The sequence below is a fragment of the Lethenteron reissneri genome, chromosome 37, assembly GCF_015708825.2.
Source record: "Lethenteron reissneri isolate LAM-NWPU_2019-01 chromosome 37, ASM1570882v1, whole genome shotgun sequence".
NCBI lineage: Eukaryota > Metazoa > Chordata > Hyperoartia > Petromyzontiformes > Petromyzontidae > Lethenteron > Lethenteron reissneri.
The window spans coordinates 701,848-720,861 of NC_083815.1; the positions used below are offsets into that span (position 1 = coordinate 701,848).

The 19,014-nt window shown below is 55.8% G+C and overlaps 1 protein-coding gene across 3 annotated transcripts; it reads right to left on the minus strand.

Annotated features, from left to right (window-relative positions):
* Window positions 1-5,820: 5,820 nt before the first annotated feature.
* LOC133351388 (calumenin-A-like) lies at window positions 5,821-18,738 on the minus strand. Of its 3 annotated transcripts, none has more exons than XM_061566541.1 (7): window positions 18,656-18,738; window positions 13,402-13,744; window positions 12,919-13,112; window positions 11,874-12,046; window positions 11,300-11,360; window positions 9,360-9,598; window positions 5,821-8,578 (listed from the first exon to the last, which is right to left on the minus strand). In XM_061566541.1, exons 2-7 carry the CDS (start codon window positions 13,725-13,727, stop codon window positions 8,474-8,476), a joined length of 1,098 nt encoding a protein of 365 aa, XP_061422525.1. In that variant the 5' UTR covers window positions 13,728-13,744; window positions 18,656-18,738; the 3' UTR covers window positions 5,821-8,473. The 3 variants fall into 3 exon arrangements, with proteins under 3 accessions (XP_061422525.1, XP_061422524.1, XP_061422523.1); XM_061566540.1 differs by lacking the exon at window positions 18,656-18,738 and adding an exon at window positions 18,573-18,618; XM_061566539.1 differs by lacking the exon at window positions 18,656-18,738 and adding an exon at window positions 18,281-18,565.
* Window positions 18,739-19,014: the final 276 nt, after the last annotated feature.

Below are 19,014 nucleotides of genomic sequence, written 5' to 3' on the forward strand. Positions count from 1 at the left end.
ATCACTGAAATTCCCGACTTCAACAGACGAGTGATTGAAAAGTTTGCTTCTCACAAAGACCGACGTGCCAAATCATTGTACAAATAGGCCAGTGGAGAGGAAAGGGAGCCTGCTATTGTGAGTAGCCCCATCTTGGGGACATTATGTGCAGTAAGCTATGTTAATTATTGAATGCCAATTTAATGGGTTTATTTAAATATGGTTAAGCATGTAGCCTAATAGCACTCATGTGGCCTTAGAACCAGAAATATTTGTTACATTGCACGTAATCGTGGCTTAAACCCAAAATTAAATATGTTTGGCTGTCTGTATTCGCCTAGCTGTAGTCAGTGTAAAGTGATGTTGTCACATATGCCACAGATAACAGCGAGACAAACAGTGACCACACAACGAAACAAGCTTCTTGAAACGGGAAGTAAATAGGCCTGCGTACATTGCATTAATGTGGCCAGTGAGTACAGGTCAAATATCTCTGTGGAGGCGCTGTGTGGTGGTTGTTGCACAGTAAGCGGTGTCTTGGTTGCCTTGGCTAATTTGTTGAGTCGTGTCAGCCGATCTTTGTTCTTTCGGCTGTTGGCCGTGTCAAAGGGGTTGTGTAGTGTGGACTTGATGGCCATGGGGACAGCATTTGAGTGCTTCGTTGTTTTGTTTCGTATTGTTTATAAACGCCGACCCTTCGTAGATGAGACGGTAGCGTCACTTTCACGGGAAGGGCAAGAACATGACGAGGTTTTTATTAACGAGAACACCATCTTCTCAGAAGTCACTCACAACAGCCCCATCTAGTGGGGGTGTCACGAGCCGCCACTGGTGGTGAAGTATGGTCACGTAACAGCCGCGAGCCGCAGAGGGGTTGGGGGGCCCTCATCCAGCAGTGGACACAGAACGATGGCGTCAGCATTGGATGCAGGTCCCATGCCTCCTCTCCCTCCTCTCCTCACTCCACGTCCCCTCTCCTCATCTCACATCCTCCTCCCTTACCCCTTTTCATTCGCTTCTCTCCGTTCACCGCTTCTCCCCTCTCCCTCCTCTCCCTCCCCCTCCTCCTCTCCCCGTGGTGTCTCTCTGGCGTGACGCGAGCTCCGCTAATGAAGAAATCACGCCGAGTTGATGTTCGCGCAGAGCGAAGTCACTGGGGGGGAGGGGTAGGGGGATGACTTTAATTAATGAGAACCCTAATGCGGGCATTTGGCGACAGCCGCGCCCATCTGGCGGAGCGCGCGGGAGAGAGAGCGGAGAGGGTTGGGAGGGGGGAGAGTGGGAGATTGTGGGGGGGGGGAGAAAGAGGTGAGAGAGAGAGTGGTTTCAGAGGAGGGAAAGTTTGGATAGTGGGGGGAGAGCGATGGGGGTTGGGGGGGGGAGTGTGAATGAGGTAAGGAGGAGAGCGTGGGAGAACGGTGAGATGGTGGGGAGAGTTTGGAGAGAGGAGGGGAGAATGTGGGGAGAGCTGAGAGAGAGTCTGGAGATGAGAGGACATAGTGTGGGAGAGCAGGGAACGTTGGGGAGAAGCGTGGGGGAGAAGGGTCCAGTGAGGAGAGAGATGGCGGGAGAGTGTCGAAAGTAGCGCGTGGGGAGAGTGGGCAGAGATGAGAGCTCGCGGGAGACTGCGAGACGCAGGAAGGGGGGAGAGGGAGGGAGAGGGAGGGAGAGGCATGGAGAGGGAGGGGAGAGGCAGGGAGAGGGAGGGGAGAGGCAGGTAGAGGGAGGGGAGAGGCAGGGAGAGGGAGGGGAGAGGCAGGGAGAGGGAGGGGAGAGGCAGGGGAGAGCGAGGGGAGAGGCAGGGAGAGGGAGGGGAGAGGCAGGGAGAGCGAGGGGAGAGGCAGGGAGAGGGAGGGGAGAGGCAGGGAGAGGGAGGGGAGAGGCAGGGAGAGGGAGGGGAGAGGCAGGGGAGAGCGAGGGAGAGGCAGGGAGAGGGAGGGGAGAGGCAGGGAGAGGGAGGGGAGAGGCAGGGAGGGAGAGGGAGGGGAGAGGGAGTGTGATGGAGCGCAGGGAATGGATGAAGTGACGCGAGTGTTGGCTCGGACAACTCTCACGGGGAGAGAGGTCAGAGGTCCGCCGGGAGAGGCGCGCGCGTGTGGAGAGATCCTGGGGAGGGGGCGAGGTGGGGGGGGGGCTACCGGAGGGGGATAGAGGAGGAGGGGAGGGGTCACGGAGATGTGGGGGACACCCTCCGCCAGATGGGCGAGTTGACGGAGAGACTCTCCGCGGACAGCGACCTCGCCAAGACGAGAGCGAGGGGGGGGGGAGACAGAACCAAGGTAGAGGGCGATGACTGACGAGAGGGTGACGTGGCCCCCGGTGGCGGGACTGGATGAGCAGATGGAACTGCAACTGAAGAAGACTTTCGCCGCAGATCGCGCGGCGCAAGGCTGGAGGTGGTGGCGCTGGAGGTGTCGCGCCCGGCTGGCGGCTCGCGTGGAGCTGCTTGCAGGCTGGAGGAGCTCCTGGAAGGTCTCGGCTCCTGGCTGGCTGCGGGCAGTGGAGGGAGGCTGCCGTGGGCGCCGGGCCGAGCGGCGAGCGGGTGTCGCGTCCCTTGCGGGTGACAGATGCCGGCTCCACGTGGCCGGGGCGGTGGGGGGCACGGTGGGGGGGGGGGGGCAGGCGACCGATTCAATCAGGGGCAGGGGCGACTTGCCAACCACAACAACAACCAACAGCAGCAGCAGCAGCTACAGCTGATCCATAAACACAGCGCAGGCGACTCGCGTCCCAACTCGTACATAACGTCAAACACGCGCACAAAGCCAAAGACGCCGTGTAACCTGAGCACACTGTTGGGGTAAGTGCTGTTAGCGAGCACCTATGAAGCCTGGCACGGCCCACGAGAGGGTGGGTGGCCAGCACCACGCCCGACCGCCTTTGCCACCCCAGTGGCGATGTTTACACACTGCACCAGGTACTCATTTGAGGCTGAGTCTACCTAGGTGGAGGCCAATGACCTGTTCAGTTAACAGTCACTGGCGTTGGCCGTGAGCGGGAATGGAACTCGGGTCACCGGGTTCGTAGCACAGCGAGCGCACTAACCGCTACACTACCGCTCCCCATTATTCCACACGCAACACACTCTCCCATATACACGCACACGCCCCCCACAACAACCGCCATTCGCCACTAAGTGCCGGTTACGTCACCACGGCTCTTGTGCCAGGCTAAGTGCACTAAGACCACGTGAAGTGTCGAACGCCCGCAAGCAGGTCACGGGACAGACCCAAGTGTCATGGGTTGACTGGCCGATACACCACCTGTGCCCCCTACTGTGCCAACTTGCTGTTTTATCCGCCCGGCGCTCCACTCGTTGTGAGCGTCGCTCCTCTACCTTCCGTTGATGCTGGAGGGCGACTGCCTCCAACTGCCCAGCAGCGTCCTTCACGAGCCTCCTCCTCAGAGGCCGATCTTGACACCGCTGGTACCAGTCATCGGCAAGTCCACTCAGCTCCACGTCCTCCTGTACCACATCACTCCATCTCTTCTCTCGCCCGTGCCACGCCCGTTTACCCCCCCCCCCCCCTATTCGGCCGAACAAAAGCTGTTTAGGCATGCGGTGGTTGGGCATGCGGGCTACATGACCCAGCCAACGCAGCCTTGCCTGCCGGAGGTCACCGATGGGACTTTGTCCAGATCTTTCACGGATTTGTGAGCTACTCACACAATCCAGCCTGGTTAAACCCAATGGGGAGTTGAGTGGGGCTGTTGGTAAGGCCCCACCTCTTAGTGGCACGCTCCAGGTTTATCAGCAGCGCCGCCAACTCTTCTTCTGAGTGAGCAGCAATCACCAGATCATCAGCATACATAGCGCTGTTGACCAATAGCGAGTCATCCCTTGAGCGCATCGATCAGCAGTGGCGTAGCTAGGATATTTTGCGCCCGGGGACGAACTATAAAATTGGCGCCCCCCACCGCGTTTAATCACATACCAAAATGTAATTACATGACATGTAGGCTGTGTGTGGCGGGATATATAAACTTTTAGGTTGAGGTGTAGATTTGTGCAGTAGTTTCAGGCTGCCGCGCCCGCCACAATAAGTTATAATGTCACGTTGTAAGCCTCATTTTGGCGCCCCTTTACCTTGGCGCCCGGGGACATGTGTACCCCCCTGCCCCCCCCCTAGCTACGCCTCTGTCGATCAGCCTCCCATTGTATCTGTACCAGATGGAGATTTCTCCAGTACAGCCGTTGAAGGCCTCACGAACTACGTGCTCAAAATAGATGTCAAATGCTGTGGAGGCCAGAGGACATCCCTGTCGCACCCCACGGTGAACGGTCAGTGAGTGTTTCTGAGTGTTTGTAATGCAGTGTTTGTGATACAGTGACTGAGTGTTTGTGAGTGTTTGTGATGCAGTGAGTAAGTGTTTCTGAGTGTTTGTGATGCAGTGAGTGAGTGTTTGTGAGTGTTTGTGAGTGTTTGTCATGCAGTGAGTGAATGTTTGAGTGTTTGTGATGCAGCGAGTGAGTGTTTGTGAGTGTTTCTGAGTGTTTGTGAGTGTTAGTGAGTGAGTGTTTCTGAGTGTTTGTGATGCAGTGTTAGTGAGTGAGTGTTTGTGAGTGTTTGTGATGTCAGTGAGTGAGTGTTTGTGAGTGTGAGTGAGTGTTTGTGAGTGTTTGTGAGTGTTTGTGATGCAGTGAGTGAGTGTTTCTGAGTGTTTGTGATGCAGTGAGTGAGTGTTTGTGAGTGTTTGTGAGTGTTTGTCATGCAGTGAGTGAGTGTTTCTGAGTGTTTGTGATGCAGTGAGTGAGTGTTTGTGAGTGTTTCTGAGTGTTTGTGATGCAGCGAGTGAGTGTTTGTGATGCAGTGAGTGAGTGTTTCTGAGTGTTTGTAATGCAGGCGCAGTCTCTCGAGACGCGTGCTCAGGACGGGCCAAGGCGGGAGAGCGGCCGTCCCTCCCGACAGATGTGACATCCCAGCCAGAGCCAAGTCGTCATCAACGGCAAGCACCGATGCAGCGATTGCGCACCAGGGTGGTGGTGCAGTGCTGGTGCAGTGGTGGTGGTGCAGTGGTGGTGCAGTGGTGGTAGTGGTGCAGTGGTGGTGCAGTGGTGGTAGTGGTGGTGCAGTGGTGGTGGTGGTGCAGTGGTGGTGGTGCAGTGGTGGTGGTGGTGCAGTGGTGGTGCAGTGGTGGTGGTGCAGTGGTGGTGGTGGTGCAGTGGTGACACCGGAGCTCACAGCAAGATGGGTCCTGGGTTCGATTCCCGACTTGGGCGCCCAAAGTTTGTGTGTTCTCTCCCCTGTGCTGCAGTGAGTGAGTAGAGTGTGTGTGTTCTCTCCCCTGTGCTGCAGTGAGTGAGTAGAGTTTGTGTGTTCTCTCCCCTGTGCTGTAGTGAGTGAGTATAGTTTGTGTGTTCTCTCCCCTGTGCTGTAGTGAGTGAGTATAGTTTGTGTGTTCTCTCCCCTGTGCTGTAGTGAGTGAGTATAGTTTGTGTGTTCTCTCCCCTGTGCTGTAGTGAGTAGTGAATAGAGTTTGTGTGTTCTCTCCCCTGTGCTGTAGTGAGTGAGTAGAGTTTGTGTGTTCTCTCCCCTGTGCTGTAGTGAGTGAGTAGAGTTTGTGTGTTCTCTCCCCTGTGCTGTAGTGAGTGAGTAGAGTTTGTGTTCTCTCCCCATGTGCTGTAGTGAGTGAGAGATATGTCCAGTAGCGTCCTTCACGAGTCTCCTCCAAAGACGCCTTCTTGGCACCGCTGGTACCACTTCAGATCCTCCTGTGCCACATCAGTCCATCTCCTCTCCAGCCTGTGCCGGTCAAACTCTCTCTCTCTCTCACACCGGCCCACACGCCGCGCTCTCCAGTCGACGCGAGTTCGGAGTGCTGACCCAGAGGCTCTCAGACTGCAGCAGGATTCTCAACGTTTCTTTACAATAATTAATCACCACCACCAAGAACAACAACCGCCATCAACAACTCAACGCGTATGATCTCGCAGCCGATATCCTGGTTCGATGTTGATGTTCGCGTTGGGCCACGTAAAGATCTGGCAAACATGTTGTTGAGAAAGCCCTCCACCACCCGACAAGGCCTTGCCAATTCCACCGTCACACCCGTGGCACAAGCGCCGGTTGTGATCATTTCGGCTCGGCTCACCGGGTGAGCTGTGGGTGAGCTTACCCGTGTCGGGTGGTGGAGGGCTTACACAACAAAACTTTGGCCAGTTCATTATGGTCTGAATTACAAAATCGATTACAAATGACGATAGGCAACAGTAAACAACAACGCACGGCCTTTAAAAAAACCCCACGCGGACGGCGGCAGCAGCAGTAGCGCACGGCGACCCGAGCCAGTGATCACGTGACCCACATCCGTCTTTGTCTCCCCAGGCCCTAAACAAGGGGCTTCACTCACGTGGCCTCATCAAGATGCGAACCACTCCCAATCTTCGCATCGAGGTGCCTCCAGTTAGCACGGTTGGCGCCTTTACCTTTATTATCTGCACCTGAGAGATTGCAGGTGTACACCTCAAACAGAACAGGTGTACCCCGGCCCAGTAGGAGGAGTGCTTCACAGCGAGAGTGTCAGTGTCCCTGTCACCTGGCCGTCCAGGTGTCCCTCTCACCTGGCCGTACAGGTGTGGCGCATCACCTGGGAGTGACAGGTGTGGCGCATCACCTGGGAGTGATAGGTGTGGCGCATCACCTGGTCAGTTCGATCCCGGCGGCCGCCCTGGTTAGACTATTACTACTATAATGAGCCACATGCCACACCCCCACCACCCGTCATTAATATTCATGTCACTACACATGTAGCAACCCCCCTCATTAATACTCATGAGCAGGTGACGTTACTGCACATCGAACGGCCCCCCTCATTAATAATCATGAAGAGGTGACGTCTTCCAAACGGACACCCCCCCCCATCCCCCCATTCATAATAATTAGCGGCTGACGTCACTCCACATGGGGGGGGGGGCGAGGCGCCTCCTCCCCCCTCCACGGCGTCAACTCACAGCCCTCACTCACAAGGCAGAACCCTCACGTCGTCACGCGGTCTCCGTAGCGCTGTTGAGACATCGAAGTAAAAAGGACGTAGTGATGAACAAGGGATTAGAACCTGTAACTGAAGTAGGTTTGTGTCACCGTGCCCTTACTAATTGCACACGCATTGATACAATGATTATATCACGTCGCGGTCTGATTTTCGCTTGCAAGTTTCAGATTTACTGCAATACACCCGTCCTTGGACGGGCAAAAGGCGAGTGGTGGTGTATATTAAGCGTGTACAGAGTAACTGTTGTAATGTTACCACGGTGCACGTATTAGGCGCCACCTGCTTTGCTCACAGCGGACGTTACAAATCCTGTGACGTCAATTTCGTCACGGCCAATAAAAAAAATGGCCCCACAAATGTCTCTCTGGGGAAACGTCATCACCACGTGGCCCGCTACTACCAACCGCGAGCGAACGGCAGTACCCGTCGGTGAAGCATAGCGGGGCCGTCCGTCACGACGGCCTTGCACACTGGGGAAATGGCGCCAACTCCAAATGCACCCACGGTTGGTTGAGTTAAGGTGGGTGAGCGAGTGTTCGGGTGAGTGGGCCACTGGGTGGGTGAGCGAGTGTGTGGGTGAGTGGGCCACTGGGTGGGTGAGCGAGTGTGTGGGCCACTGGGTGGGTGAGCGAGTGTGTGGGTGAGTGGGCCACTGGGTGGGTGAGCGAGTGTGTGGGCCACTGGGTGGGTGAGCGAGTGTGTGGGTGAGTGGGCCACTGGGTGGGTGAGCGAGTGTGTGGGCCACTGGGTGGGTGAGCGAGTGTGTGGGTGAGTGGGCCACTGGGTGGGTGAGCGAGTGTGTGGGTGAGTGGGCCACTGGGTGGGTGAGCGAGTGTGTGGGTGAGTGGGCCACTGGGTGGGTGAGCGAGTGTGTGGGCCACTGGGTGGGTGAGCGAGTGTGTGGGTGAGTGGGCCACTGGGTGGGTGAGCGAGTGTGTGGGTGAGTGGGCCACTGGGTGGGTGAGCGAGTGTTCGGGTGAGTGGGCCACTGGGTGGGTGAGCGAGTGTGTGGGCCACTGGGTGGGTGAGCGAGTGTGTGGGTGAGTGGGTGAGTGGACGGGTGAGCGGGTGGACGGGTGGGCGGGTGGGCGGGCGAGTGGGTGGGTGGGTGGGCGAGTGGGTGGGTGAGAGGGCGAGTGGGCGGGTGAATGGGCGAGTGGGCGGGCGAGTGGGCGAGTGGGTGGGTGAGTGGGCCACTGGGTGGGTGAGTGAGCGGGTGGGTGGGTGAGTAGGCGAGCGAGCATGTGAGCGGAGGATCCTGCGTGTTGGTGAGCGGACGAGTGACACTCTACCCCATCTGTGAAACACAGCGCCTCCGTCCGTCCGTGAGACAGCGCCGTGCGCTGTCGGAACGGCGCGCGAGCACCCACCAGCGTGGCGCCCCCCAACCGATTTGATTGTCCAGCGATCGCACGTGCGTACTCCCCCCCTTCCAGGCGCATCTTCCCGTGGCCCCTTAACCCCCGCGGTCTCGGCGGCGCGTTGGGGAGGGGGGGGGGTCTCAGAACTCGTCGTGGCGTTTGAGCTCCTCGCCGAAGTTGGTCGCCTGGCTGCCGATGAAGAGGTCGAACTTGTTGAGGATCTCCTCGACGCTCAGCTTGCCGTCCTGCTCACCTCGTCACCACCACCGCCACAATTATCATCATCATCATCACCACCATCAGAACTAGACATCACCACCACCAGAACTAGACACACATCATCATTTTCATTGCCATCATCACCATCTGAGACGTCATCGTCGTCATCACCATCGTCACAGGTGACACAGGTGTGTGTGTGTCACAAGTGTGTCTGTGACACAGGTGTGTGTGTCACAGGTGTGTGTGTCACAGGTGTGTGTGTGTGTCACAGGTGTGTGTGTCACAGGTGTGTGTGTGTCCCAGGTGTGTGTGTGTCACAAGTGTGTCTGTGACACAGGTGTGTGTGTCACAGGTGTGTGTGTGACACAGGTGTGTGTGTGACACAGGTGTGTGTGTGTCACAGGTGTGTGTGTGTCACAGGTGTGTGTGTGTCACAGGTGTGTGTGTCAGGTGTGTGTGTGTGTTACAGGTGTGCGCGTTTTTACACCTGCTCGTCTGTAGCAGGTGAGATGCAGTGTCAGAGAAAGCGCAGGGCGGTGAGTGGTGGTGCAGCGGTTAGCGTGCTACGCTACAAAACCGGTGATCCGAGTTCCCGCTTAAGGTCAACACCAGTGACGATTATCTAAACATCGCCATCCATCCCCTCGTGTGCCGTGCCGGCATTAGTGCTGCTCACTAACTGCACTTGCTCCAAAAAGTCTGTTGAGTCTACACGTGGGGGAATCTTTGTCTTTGTTACACACTCTCACTCCGTCTCTCTCCGTCTCTCTCTCTCTCCGTCTCTCTCCGTGGCCCTCTGCTCACCGCGTCGGCGTCGCTCTCGTGCACCAGGTGCTGTGCCTCGATGTCGGCGTGGTCGTAGTCGCTGGGCAGCACCCAGGCCCGCGTCTCGGCGCGCCCCATCCTGCCGTCGCCGTCCGTGTCGCGCACCGCCAGGAACTGCGCCCGCTCCGTGCGCACCCACTCGGGCTCCTCCGCCTCCCCCCCCTGCCGCTCCCCGTCCGCGTCGTCTCCCGCGCTCGGCTCCCGCGAGAACATGTCTCCTGCGGTGGACACCACGGTGGTGGACGTCAGAGGTGGACATCAGATGATGATGATGATGATTTGAGATTTCACGATAACAGCAGTGGCGTTAAATTTCGATTTGAAGCTTTCGTGACTGCAGGGATTCATCTTCTTGGTTCTTTCGGTAAAGTCACGTAGAAGGGAAATAAAATAATAATAATTAAACATAATAAAATACAATTCTCACGACGTTTCGGCCACAACACAAGCAGCCGTCCTCAGGTGAAGAACGGGTCTGTCGGGAAGACAGCGTCACGTAGAAGCGTCAGACGCTGTCTTTCCGACAGACCTGTTCTTCACCTGAGGACGGCTGATTGTGTTGTGGCCGAAACATCGTGAGAATTTTTTTTATTATGTTTTATTATTATTATTTTATTATTTCCCTTCTACGTGACTTTACCGAAAGAACCAAGAAGAGCAGTGGCGTTGTTCGTCACAAGAACGATGAGACCAGTGAGACGTTTGCTGCTGTTGACGACGGTGATTGCGAAGACAGGGGATGAGATTTCGACGTGGTGGCATGTGTGTTGGTGTGTGTGTTGGTGTGTGTGTTGGTGTGTGTGTTGGTGTGTGTGTTGGTGTGTGTGTTGGTGTGTGTGTTGGTGTGTGTGTTGGTGTGTGTGTTGGTGTGTGTGTTGGTGTGTGTGTTGGTGTGTGTGTGTTGGTGTGTGTGTTGGTGTGTGTGCTGGTGTGTGTGTTGGTGTGTGTGTTGGTGTGTGTTGGTGTGTGTGTTGGTGTGTGTTGGTGTGTGTTGGTGTGTGTTGGTGTGTGTGTTGGTGTGTGTGTTGGTGTGTGTGTTGGTGTGTGTGTGTTGGTGTGTGTGTGTTGGTGTGTGTGTGTTGGTGTGTGTTGGGGTGTGTGTTGGGGTGTGTTGGTGTGTGTGTTGGTGTGTGTGTTGGTGTGTGTTGGGGTGTGTGTTGGTGTGTGTGTTGGGTGTGTGTTGGTGTGTGTGTTGGGGTGTGTTGGGGTGTGTGTCGGTGTGTGTGTTGGGGTGTGTGTTGGGGTGTGTGTTGGGGTGTGTGTTGGGGTGTGTGTTGGGGTGTGTGTTGGGGTGTGTGTTGGGGTGTGTGTTGGGGTGTGTGTTGGGGTGTGTGTTGGTGTGTGTGTTGGTGTGTGTGTTGGTGTGTGTGTTGGTGTGTGTGTTGGTGCGTGGGTTGGTGTGTGTGTTGGTGTGTGTGTTGGTGTGTGTGTTGGTGTGTGTGTTGGGGTGTGTGTTGGGGTGTGTGTTGGGGTGTGTGTTGGGGTGTGTGTTGGTGTGTGTGTTGGTGTGTGTGTGTTGGGGTGTGTGTTGGGGTGTGTGTGTGTTGGGGTGTGTGTTGGGGTGTGTGTTGGGGTGTGTGTTGGGGTGTGTGTTGGGGTGTGTGTGTTGGGGTGTGTGTTGGTGTGTGTGTTGGGTGTGTGTGTTGGGGTGTGTGTGTGTTGGGGTGTGTGTTGGGGTGTGTGTTGGTGTGTGTTGGTGTGTGTGTTGGGGTGTGTGTTGGGGTGTGTTGTGTGTGTTGGGTGTGTGTTGGGGTGTGTGTTGGGGTGTGTGTTGGGGTGTGTGTTGGTGTGTGTGTTGGGGTGTGTGTGTTGGGGTGTGTGTTGGTGTGTGTGTTGGGGTGTGTGTGTTGGGGTGTGTGTTGGGGTGTGTGTTGGGGTGTGTGTTGGTGTGTGTGTTGGGGTGTGTGGCGGCGTCTGACCAATGTACTCCTCGATGTCGATGGTTCCGTCCCCGTCCTTGTCGAGGTCCTCGATCGTCTCCTGCGATGACGCGGGGGCAGGGGGGAGGGGGGAGGGGGGGACATCTTCGGTTGGGGATCGAGCAGGAGCAGGAACAAAGACAAAGACTCCCCGTGTAGCCTTCAACAGACTGTTGGGGCAAGTGCAGCTAGCGAGCACCGACGAAGGGCGGCACGACACACGAGGTGGTGGGTGGCCAGCACCACGCCCGGCCGCCTTTGTCTCCCCAGTGGCGATATTTACACACCACACCAGGTACTCATTTGAGGCAAAGTAGACCTAGGGGAGGCTCAGGACCGCTTCAAATCATCGTCACTGGTGTTGGCCGTGAGCCGGGACTCAAACTCGGGTCGCCGGGTTCGTAGCGCAGCGTAGTGCTAACCACTACACTACGGGACTGTGGCACACACACGCACCGACACACACACACGCACCGACACACACACACGCACCGACACACACGCACCGACACACACACACGCACCGACACACACACACGCACCGACACACACGCACCGACACGCACGCGCGCACCGTGATGACGAGCTCGGCCATGTGCTCGTGCTCGTCGGGGTGCAGGAAGGCCGAGAACTCCTCCCGAGTCATCCGCCCGTCCGCGTCGCCGTCCGCGTGGGAGAAGCGGCGCCGGTCGCGCGCCAACATCCGCCGGTACCCACCGCCTTCCTCACCGTCGCCACCGTCCTCCTCTGGGGGCATGCACCACACCACCTCATCACCACCAACGCCACCAACATCACCACCAACATCAACACCACCACCAACATCACCACCGACATCATCAACACCACCACCGACACTACCACCACCGACACCACAACCACCGCCGACGTGTCCTGCGTACGTGGCCTGCGCACCGAAGTGGAAGCCGTAGGTGGTGTTGTGGTACCCAAGTGGAAGCCGTAGGTGGTGTTGCGGTACCCAAGTGGAAGCCGTAGGTGGTGTTGCGGTACCCAAGTGGAAGCCGTAGGTGGTGTTGTGGTACCCAAGTGGAAGCCGTAGGTGGTGTTGCGGTACCCAAGTGGAAGCCGTAGGTGGTGTTGCGGTACCCAAGTGGAAGCCGTAGGTGGTGTTGCGGTACCGAAGTGGAAGCCGTAGGTGGTGTTGTGGTACCCAAGTGGAAGCCGTAGGTGGTGTTGTGGTACCCAAGTGGAAGCCGTAGGTGGTGTTGTGGTACCCAAGTGGAAGCCGTAGGTGGTGTTGTGGTACCCAAGTGGAAGCCGTAGGTGGTGTTGCGGTACCCAAGTGGAAGCCGTAGGTGGTGTTGCGGTACCCAAGTGGAAGCCGTAGGTGGTGTTGCGGTACCCAAGTGGAAGCCGTAGGTGGTGTTGTGGTACCCAAGTGGAAGCCGTAGGTGGTGTTGCGGTACCCAAGTGGAAGCCGTAGGTGGTGTTGTGGTACCCAAGTGGAAGCCGTAGGTGGTGTTGCGGTACCCAAGTGGAAGCCGTAGGTGGTGTTGTGGTACCCAAGTGGAAGCCGTAGGTGGTGTTGCGGTACCCAAGTGGAAGCCGTAGGTGGTGTTGCGGTACCCAAGTGGAAGCCGTAGGTGGTGTTGTGGTACCGAAGTGGAAGCCGTAGGTGGTGTTGCGGTACTCGTCCCAGGACACGTGGTCGTCGCGGTCCGCGTCGTACTCGCGCCAGTGGCGTGCCACCTCCTCGGCCGCGTAGCGCCGCTGCGTGAACTTGATCCACACGCGCAGCTCGGAGCGCGACACCAGCCCGTCCTCGTCCACGTCCATCCGCTCCACAAGCGCCCTGCACCATCACCACCGCCACCACCGCCACCACCGTCACCACCACGCAGAGAATCGACACCTTCACTACCACCGTCACCACTGCCACCACCACCGTCACCGTCACCGCCACCGTCACCGCCACCGTCACCACGCAGAGAATTGACACCGCCGCCGCCGCCGTCACCACCACTACAGGGATGCGGCGGGCAGGTTGAGGGTGATGATGAGGAGGAGCGAGGAGGTAAAGGATTGAGGAAGGGAGGACGGTGACGACCGTGGTGCTGACGACGAGGCGGCTGCCGACTCACGCGAGCCGCCGCTTGCTCTGCTCGGGGCCGAGGCTCTCGAAGGCCCGAGCCTCCTCGGGGTCCAGGATGGGGGGGGGGGGCACCTCCTCGGGGCGCTGCTGCCCCCCCTCGGCGTCGGGACGCGGGGGGGTGGCCACGCGGTCGCGCGCCGGGGCCCCCCGCGGCACCGCCGGCTTGCAGCTCCCCGGGCCCGGCCAGGAGGCCACGAGCAGCAGCAGCAGCAGGAGGGGGGGCCGGAGGAGTCGGGTGGAGGTGGAGAGGCCCACGGGGCCTCGCGTGCTGGGCGAAGATGGCCACGAGGAGGCGCGTGCAGGGGAGAGATCCATGGCGATGCGGCGATGACCTGGTTACACAGACAAAGACAAAAGTCCCCCCGTGTGGCCTTTCATAGACCGTTGGGGCAAGTGCCACCACGGGGAGGGAGGCCGGCACCAGGCCTGCCACCGGTCGCCCCCTGATATCCCTCCCCAGTGCTGATGTCCAGACACCGTATCACCAGGTACTCGTTTAAGGCTGAGTCGACATAGGGGGGGCCCAACACCGGTTTGGATAATTCTATATAATCGCTGCTTGTATTGATGGTCGTGAGCGGGAATCGAACTCGTCTTGCCGGGTTCAGTGTCGTGAACTAACTGCACCTCCGATTAGCACGATTGTTGAATACGGTGTAAAAGAAGTTCAACAGACATACACTATCCAGCACACGCAGCACACTAACACACACAGCAAACTAACACACACAGCACACTAACACACACAGCACACTAACACACACAGCACACTAACACACACACACAATAACACACACAGCATACTAACACACACAGCAAACTAACACACACACACACAATAACACACACAGCACACTAACACACACAGCACACTAACACACACAGCACACTAACACACACAGCACACTAACACACACAGCACACTAACACACACAGCACACTAACACACACACAATAACACACACAGCATACTAACACACACACACACACAATAACACAGACAGCACACTAACACACACAGCACACTAACACACACAGCACACTAACACACACAGCACACTAACACACACAGCACACACACAGCACACACACAGCACACTAACACAAACTAACACACACACAGCACACACACAGCATACTAACACACACACAGCGCACTAACACATACTAACACACACAGCACACACAGCACACTAACACACACAGCACACTAACACACACAGCACAATAACACACACATCACACTAACACACACAGTGCACTAACACACACAGCACACTAACACACACAGCGCACTAACACACAGCACACTAACACACACTAACACACACACACAGCACACACACAGCACACAGCGCACTAACACACACTAACACACACAGCACACACAGCACACAGAGCACACTAACACACACAGCACACACAGCACACTAACACACACAGCACACACAGCACACACAGCACACTAACACACACAGCGCACTAACACACACAGCGCACTAACACACACTAACACACAAAGCACACTAAAACACAAAGCACACTGACACACACAGAGCACTAACACACACAGCGCACTAACACACACTAACACACACAGCACACACAGCACACACAGCACACTAACACACACAGCACACACACCACACTAACACACAGCACACTAACACACACTAACACACACACACACAGCACACACAGCACACACTGACACACACAGCACACTAACACACACAGCACACTAACACACACAGCACACTAACACACACAGCGCACTGACACACACAGCACACTAACAAACACAGCACACTATCACACACAGCACACTAACACACACAGCACACTAACACACACTAACACACACAGCGCACTAACACACACAGCACACTAACACACACTAACACACACAGCGCACTAACACACACAGCGCACTAACACACACAGCACACTAACACACACAGCACACTAACACACACAGCACACTAACACACACTAACACACACAGCGCACTAACACTCACAGCACACTAACACACACACACAGCACACTAACACACACAGCGCACTAACACACACTAACACATCACACTAACACACTAACACACAGCGCACTAACACACACTAACACACAGCGCACTAACACACACAGCACACACAGCACACTAACACACAGCACACTAACACACACTAACACACACTAACACACAGCACACTAATACACACTAACACACACTAACACACACACTAACACACACAGCGCACTAACACACACAGCACACTAACACACACTAACACACACAGCACACACACAGCACACCAACACACACAGCGCACTAACACACACTAACACACACACTAACACACACAGCGCACTAACACACACAGCACACTAACACACACAGCGCACTAACACACACAGCACACACAGCACACTAACACACACAGCGCACTAACACACACTAACACACAGCACACTAACACACACTAACACACAGCGCACTAACAAACACAAACACACAGCACACTAACACACACAGCACACACAGCACACTAACACACACAGCGCACTAACACACACTAACACACACAGCGCACTAACACACACTAACACACAGCGCACTAACACACACTAACACACAGCGCACTAACACACACTAACACACAGCACACTAACACACACTAACACACAGCACACTAACACACACAGCACACTAACACACACAGCACACTAACACACACTAACACACACAGCGCACTAACACACACTAACACACAGCGCACTAACACACACAGCACACTAACACACACAGCATACTAACACACACAGCACACTAATACACACTAACACACACAGCACACTAATACACACTAACACACACAGCACACTAACACACACAGCGCACTAACACACTAACACACACAGTGCACTAACACACACTAACACATACAGCACACTAATACACACTAACACACACAGCACACTAACACACACAGCGCACTAACACACACTAACACACACTCACACACACAGAACACTAACACCCACCCACAGCACACAGCGCACTAACACACACAGCGCACTAACACACACAGCGCACTAACACACACTAACACACACAGCGCACTAACACACACTAACACACACAGCACACTAACACACACAAACACACACCCACAGCACACAGCACAATAACACACACAGCACACTAACACACACAGCGCACTAACACACACAGCGCAATGACACACACAGCACACTAACACACACTAACACACACACAGCGTACTAACACACACACAGCGCACTAACACACACAGCGCACTAACACACACTAACACACACAGTGCACTAACACACACAGCGCACTAACACATACAGCGCACTAACACACACTAACACACACAGCGCATTAACACACACTAACACACACAGCGCACTAACACACACTAACACACACAGCACACACAGCACACTAATACACACTAACACACACAGCACACTAACACACACAGCACACTAACACACACAGCACACTAATACACACTAACACACACAGCACACTAATACACACTAACACACACAGCACACTAATACACACTAACACACACAGCACACTAACACACACAGCACACTAACACACACAGCGCACTAACACACACAGCACACTAATACACACTAACACACACAGCACACTAATACACACTAACACACACAGCACACTAACACACACAGCGCACTAACACACACAGCACACTAACACACACTAACACACACAGCACACACAGAGCACACTAACACACAGCGCACTAACACACACTAACACACACTAACACACACACTAACACACACAGCACACTAACACACACCCACAGCACACAGCGCACTAACACACACACACACAGCGCACTAACACACACTAACACACACGGCGCACTAACACACACACAGCGCACTAACACACACACACATCACACTAACACACACACACAGCACACTAACACACACACAGCGCACTAACACACACACACAGCGCACTAACACACACACACAGCGCACTAACACACACACACAGCGCACTAACACACACACACAGCGCACTAACACACACACAGCGCACTAACACACACTAACACACACACAGCGCACTAACACACACTAACACCCACACTAACACACACAGCACACTAACACACACACAGCGCACTAACACACTAACACACACACACAGCGCACTAACACACACTAACACACACACACAGCACACTAACACACACTAACACACACACACAGCACACTAACACACACACAGCGCACTAACACACACACACAGCGCACTAACACACACACACTAACACACACAGCGCACTAACACACACACACAGCACACTAACACACACACACAGCACACTAACACACACTAACACACACTAACACACACACAGCGCACTAACACACACACAGCGCACTAACACACACACAGCGCACTAACACACACTAACACACACACAGCGCACTAACACACACTAACACACACACACATCACACAGCACACTAACACACACACAGCGCACTAACACACTAACACACACAGCGCACTAACACACACTAACACACACACACAGCACACTAACACACACACAGCGCACTAACACACACACACACAGTGCACTAACACACACACACACTAACACACACAGCGCACTAACACACACACAGCACACTAACACACACACACAGCACACTAACACACACTAACACACACACACAGCGCACTAACACACACAGCGCACTAACACACACACAGCGCACTAACACACACTAACACACACACAGCGCACTAGCAGCGCGGTGGGGCTCAGCGTGGGTACCGGGCCTATAAGTGGTCCAGCCTGGCAGGGTCCCCTCGCTCAAGGGGGTCGCTCAGGGGGGCAGGGACCCCCTGGGGGGGGGGGGGCAGGGGGGGGTCTTTGTCTCTCCCGCGAGCTCCCCCTTTGTCGCGAGAACGGAGGAGGAGGAAGCGATGGAAGAGGGAGGGTGAGGAGGGAGGATGAGGATGAGTGAGGAGGAGGTGGAGGGTGAGGATGAGTGAGGAGGAGGTGGAGGAGGTGGACAAGGTGGACAAGGTGGAGGACGAGGAGGTGAACGAGGAGGTGGAGGTACCGTGTGCCCGGCGGAGCTTGGAGGACCCGAATCCCCCACCCCCATCTACCCCTCCCCCTTTATCCCCCGCCCCCCTCGCTCACCACTGGCCACGCACCGCCACGTGTAGGTCCGCTCGGCCAAAAGTCCGGACACGTGACGGCCGGTGACGTCATCGTAGCTCCCCCCCCCCTCTGCGCTGTGGAATGCGGCCCCGCCCCCGCATCCCCCGCGCTCCTCTGCCCCTCCCCTCCACGTGGCCTGACCCTCCACAAAGACAAAGATCCCCCGTGTAGCCCTGCCAGACTGTTGGGGCAAGTGCTGTTAGCGAGCAGGAAGCTCCCGAAGAAGGCCGGCACGGCACACGAAGGGGTGGGTGGCCAGCACCACGCCCGGCCGCATCAGGAACTTCTTTGAGACTGAGTCGACCTCGAGGAGGTCCAGAACCAGTTCATGTAATCGT

Bases quoted from the DNA above. Each gene is read 5' to 3' on its own strand.
- LOC133351388 (XM_061566541.1), bottom strand. From the start codon at position 13,727: ATGGATCTCTCCCCTGCACGCGCCTCCTCGTGGCCATCTTCGCCCAGC. The intron at 12,047-12,918 runs GTACCACAACAC...GCATGCCCCCAG, and splicing joins CACCTACGGCTTCCACTTCG to AGGAGGACGGTGGCGACGGT. The intron at 11,361-11,873 runs GTGCGCGCGTGC...GCGTCATCGCAG, and splicing joins TGGCCGAGCTCGTCATCACG to GAGACGATCGAGGACCTCGA.